This window comes from Vigna umbellata, chromosome 4 (assembly GCF_029865625.1).
Source record: "Vigna umbellata cultivar VRB3 chromosome 4, Vumbellata_1.0, whole genome shotgun sequence".
Taxonomy (NCBI): Eukaryota; Viridiplantae; Streptophyta; class Magnoliopsida; order Fabales; family Fabaceae; genus Vigna; species Vigna umbellata.
In genome coordinates this window covers 74,464,069-74,469,808 of record NC_142168.1, presented here as the reverse complement: position 1 = coordinate 74,469,808, position 5,740 = coordinate 74,464,069, and the positions used below count along the sequence as shown (strand labels likewise).

At 34.9% G+C, this 5,740-nt stretch overlaps 1 protein-coding gene across 1 annotated transcript; it reads right to left on the bottom strand.

Moving 5' to 3' along the window:
- Positions 1 to 1,976: 1,976 nt before the first annotated feature.
- On the bottom strand, positions 1,977 to 5,172 carry LOC148201288 (receptor-like protein EIX2). Its single transcript, XM_088114132.1, has one exon. The coding sequence runs from the start codon at positions 5,169 to 5,171 to the stop codon at positions 1,977 to 1,979; it is 3,195 nt and encodes a 1,064-aa protein (XP_087970258.1). The 5' UTR covers position 5,172.
- Between the last annotated feature and the right edge of the window lie 568 nt (positions 5,173 to 5,740).

The following is a 5,740-nucleotide window of genomic DNA, read 5'->3' as shown; positions in this document are numbered from 1 at the left end:
ACTCAATTAAACTTACTTAGCAATTAATGATAACAATAAAATAGAGTAAGGTTGAGAGAAATTTGCATAGATGATTTTATCCTGGTTCGGATCTTACCAATCCTACGTCCAGTCGCTTATCTCAAAACAAGATAAACAATTCACTAATCACAAAACAATTACAAACTACAATCACAAAGATACAATTTGTAAGAGTTTAGAAAACACCTCGCTTGATGCCACAAGAGATGAGACAACCACCTCCTTTGAGTCTTCACAAAGGATGAAACACTTACACCTCCTTTGAATCTACACAAAGGATGACCACCTCCTTCGAATGCTTCACGAAGGATGAACCAACTTACACCTCCTTTGAATCTTCACAAAGGATGACCACCTCCTTCGAATGCTTCACGAAGGATGAACTTCCTCTTCCGAACACCTCCTTAGACACACCAAGGATGAATCAGCTATTCCTCTATCACCGTAGCAGTATTTCACCAACTCTACAGACAAAGTTTCCTTAGCTGAGCAAGAACACACAAGTCTCAAGAATTTTTGAGTATTTGAGCACAAGGGAAGAGTTTATATACTACTACTTGAGAGGAAATGAGAGTCTATTTATAGACTTATCCAAAGGCTCTTCCATTTTTCGTTTTCAGCCTTTCTTACTGTGTTAATCGATTATCTTAAGTTGTTAATCGATTAACGCACCAACGGATAGTCCAACGGCTCTAAAAACGACTAGTTTTTCAAACGGTCACCTTGCTAATCGATTAACAGCCCTTGCTAATCGATTAGCGCTAATCGATTAAAAGCCCCTGCTAATCGATTAGCACTGCACAAATTTGCTACAGTAATTTTACAAAACACTTTTCTTTTTCTAATCTAAGTCCTATACATATTTCTAAGAGTATTACAAAAGCTTTCCATCACACTACAAGTCTTCAATTCATTTTGATTCTTGATTGGTCTTGACTTGATTTGGACATCATCAAAACTTCATCTTCATCATTTTGCTAACAACTATATCGCCCAGAACTATGTCCCCAGTAACTACGTTATAAAAAGTCATTTTTGTACGTTATAAAATGTCATTTTTCCACTAGTGTCTATATAAACTAAAATTAAAAAATTGAATAAGAATTAATTATTTCTTTAATTAATATTAAAAAGAATGCATGATTTTGGTTCTTACATGAATGGAGGTAAAATCTCGTCCCTCAAATAAAATAATTAAAAAAATAATAAAATTTGAAAATTTTGCATATCTTTTAGGTTAAGTTCTTTAATAACATATGACTTTGATTTTAATATAACTGAATTTATAAGTTAATAAAATTTTCAAAATTGTCATCACATTTTTATAAATTTTATTCTCTTCAAAACTGAAACATATAAGACGAATGAAAAAATAAATCTACCCCAAAGTGTTCTTTTTAAAAGCTGTTCCAAAATATTCTTTCAATTTGTGTAGTAGATAGATAGTTTATGCTTTATTTAGTTCATTATTGGACGTTCTTATATAAAGTGTCAATATTGGTTTAGATTTTGTTTTCAATTGTTATTTATTGAGGAATAGATATCAACTTATTATGGTAACTTTAATGACTCTATAATTCTTGGATAATTCTCTTAGGAATGAAAGCAGTATCTTCTGAATTTATAACACCATCCTCTTGTCAAAGACCTCAGTATGTCAAAGACGGAATTGTATCTTAATGTAATTAAGTATCTGAATTCAAGATATAATTAAACTGTAACTGTTTCAATAAATTATATAACCATTACCTTTGAGAGTAGAACAAGACGTACTCATATAAGATAACTAACATCTCTGTTTCCCATAAATATAACTAGTTTTTATATGACAAAAGTTTCAATAACGTAATTTTCTCGTTAAAAAAGAAAATGAGCAATTTTTTATAATGTTCCTCGTCATCGTTTATAACATTTCTTGCAATCAGACCACCAACAACACTTGGTTGGCATGCATATTATTGATATACATCTGTCAATCTGTTTAGGAACCTCATGTAAGTATTTCTCCAAGAAGGCCAAAGTAGCATTGGCCCTAATAAGCCCCAAAATCCAGTGAAATATCCAATCCCTATGCTCATATACAGTGTTTCATAGAAACCATTATCTTCATCATCATTGACTGTTCCATGTTCTTGAGCCTTTATTTTTGTCTGATTTTCATCTTCAGGACAAGTTCTGTTAAGTTGTTCACCACAAAGGCCAACATTCCCTTCAAAACTGGAGACATCAAAAGTTCTAAAGTGTCTTCCTGAAGGTATTTTTCCAGAGAGAGAGTTGTGTGACAAATCTAACTTGCCAAGAAAATCAATTTGAGAAAGTGAGAAAGGAATTTCCCCGCTGATATGATTTCTTGATAAGTCCAGGGACTCTAGAGAACTTAAATTTCCTATCTCTGAAGGAATTTCTCCATTCAGATTATTTCTTGATAAATTCAAAGAAACTAACCCAAGTAAATATCCAACCTCTTTTGGTATATCACCTGTCAACTTATTACTTGAAAGATCAATGCTCATAAGCTTTAACTCTGGATTCTTGAACCCCTGTTCCACACCTTTCCAAATTAGGCTTATGTTAAGGGTATAGTCGCCGGAAGGAAAACTTGCATAAGTTATACCATTCATATCAACCAAACTTAAAAAACTTTTACTCCAAACGTTTATGTCTGCAATTATTGCAGTCAAATTGTTTAAGCATGATGGAATTCCTTTTGATAACATATTCCTCGAAAGATCCAAGTATCGAATATCCTTCAAATAACAGAGTTGACTAGGAAGATTTCCAGAAAAGTGATTCTTTCGCATGTTCAAAATTTTTAATTGCTGCATACTTTCTCCGATCCATGATGGTATTGGACCAAGCAACATATTTTCACCCACATCCAAGGTAATTAAATTGTTGCAGTTCTTCAAAGTTGAAGGTAATTCACCCGTTAGGTTATTGTTCCGTAAGACCAAGCCTTCCAATTTAACGAGGTTGCCCATGGACACAGGAATCTTCCCTGACAATTTATTGTTGCTTAAATCAAGCCACACCAATCGATCTATAGATTTCCAACAGTCTGAGAGTTGTCCCTTTAATTGATTATTTGATAAATCTAAAAAAGTCAATTCAGAGCTGCTTTGGTCACATCTGAATGAAAATAGATCTGAAAATTTATTGTCAGAAAGCCTCAACTCTGAAGCTTGTAGTAAAAACGATGGAATTTTGCCTTCAAAGTGATTCGAATTCAGAATTATCAATGGTGTACTGGAAAGCTTCATTGACATATTAGGAATTGCACCAGTGAAATTATTCTGAGACATATTCAAATATTCCACATCTTGAAGGTTGTTCCAAAACAATTTTGGTACTGAACAATTAAGCCTATTATTAGAAATATCCAGAAATTCTAAGGAGCGTTGAGTATGGAGCCAACTAGGAAATCTAGGACCCAACTTGCAAGATCTTAGTCCCAAGCTCATTATTTGAAAAGGAGGAACCCAGTTAGGGGCTATTTTTAGAGATAGGGAGTTGTCTGACAAAAATAAGTACCTTAATTTGGAAAAGTTTGAAAGATGGGATTCAGTGACATCACCCTCCAAGCAATTTCCATCCAAAAGCAAGCCCTCCAACTCAGATAGCAATGCAATGCTCATAGGTAACGTGCCTGTAATGTTGTTATAAGATAAATACAAATTCTGAAACACGTGTCTGTTGCACCATGATGAATTCCGAAAGAAATGGGAAATTTCCCCACTCAACTTGTTGTTTGAGAGGTATAAACTCTGCAATGTGCACATGTTCCCAAAGAAAGATGGAATCTCGCCTTGCAGTTTGTTATCAGAGAGGTCAAGAACTTCAATAGAGTTCATTACTTTCCCAAATCCATCTGGAATGGGACCTTCCAACATGTTATCATAAAGTTTAAGTGTACGAAGATTGGTGGTGGAGTTGAAGAGCCAGTAAAATATGGATGATGATTTCAACAGATTTGAGGAGAGATCAAGCGAGACAAGAGAAGAGGAAGAATTCGCAATTGGAATAGCTGACATGAGAAAACTATCATCCTTAAGACTACAACTTTGCAAATAAAGATTTTGAAGTTTTGAACTGAAGTTGAAAATACCTTGAAAGACCGATGATGTCATGTTATTATTGGAAAGATCAAGGATCACAAGAGAAGGAAAGGTTGAGTGGACTGGAGATGAGAAAACAATGTTATTATGAGAAAGATAAAGCTGTTGAAGATTAAGGCTAAAGTTAGATAATAATTGAAATGTTGAGGATGTGAGCATATTATAAGAAAGGTCAAGGATGGTAAGAGAAGTGGAAAAGTTGGAACGTGAATAAAACAGAGATTGAATATGGGTATCTGAAAGAGAACAATCAACTAGTCTCAACTCTCTTAGCTTTGGATAATGAATCATATGCAACCAGTCAGGGTTATGTAAACCATCGATGGCAAGATGTGTTAGGGAAGAGAGATTAGACAGCCAGTCTGCATCCTTAGGTTTGACATCAAAATCACCACCAAGTCTAAGAGTTTGCAAGTAAGGAAGATTCCCAACCTGAAAAGGGAGTGCTCCTGAAAATGAATTACCACTCAGATCAAGGTATCTCAACTGTGACATATTTCCAAGTTGACGAGGGAGTTTCCCATCAAGAGTATTATAATTGAGGTCGAGATACCTTAAATGTGTAAGGCTTCCAAGTTGGGTAGGAATGCTGCCACTAAAATGAGAATTAGAGAGATTGAGATATCTTAAGTTAGTAAGTGAGCCGATGAGTTGGGGGATGTGACTCTCTATAAAAAAATTGTTGCTGAGATCCAAATGTTGAATAGTTTGCAAGGCAAACAGTGAAGTCATATTGACTGCATCTGTCAAATATTGTGGAAAGGAACCACGGAGACGAAGGATGGTTACATGACCTGTTTGATGGTCACATTGAATGCCTTTCCATTTGCAACAATCTCGACTCTTCTCATCATCCCTCCATGTAGACAGCATGCCACGGACATCTACGAGGCCATGTTTGAAGCTGAGGAGTGCTTGTCTCTCCCTCTCAATGCACTTTATTTCAGAGCTATTGTTGAATCCGAGGACGGGTCCTGCAGCATGCATGAAAAGCAGGAAAAGTGCATAAAATCGTTCAAGAAAACGAGTCATCATATATTTGTTGTGGTATGAAATAAGAGTAAAACAGAGATCCTCTAAGCTAATTCTTAGTTGTGTGTAGTTTGAAAGGCAGAAGCACGAAGGATTGGTTATATAAGGAATTTGGGAGAGTAAAGTGGTGGTGGTTGGCATCTATTCATTCCCACCGTTCACATACTCAATAATTCATATTTTCTCATCCCTTTATTAAACATGTTTTATTGAAGGTACCCACTAGCAATGAAAAAGACCATCATGCAGTGTGTGAGGAGTTTATTGGACAGCCTCTGAAACACCGTCTTTAAAAAAAGAAACGGTAGTAGATGGCCATGTGGAAAATAATTACCACACTGTTTTATATTATAAATGTCTAAGTGGAATTAAACCTACAATAATTAGCAGACGGTATTAGAAATGTCTAAGTAGAATTAAACTTACAATACAACATCTTGTGTCATCGGTGTTAAAGACTATAAATGCAACTTTAATATCTTTACTTGTAGACTAGAGTTTGAAGTGTTTCTACTTGTTTTATTTTCAAATTTTATGTGATTGCTTAAATTTCGTTCTACGTTAATATAGGT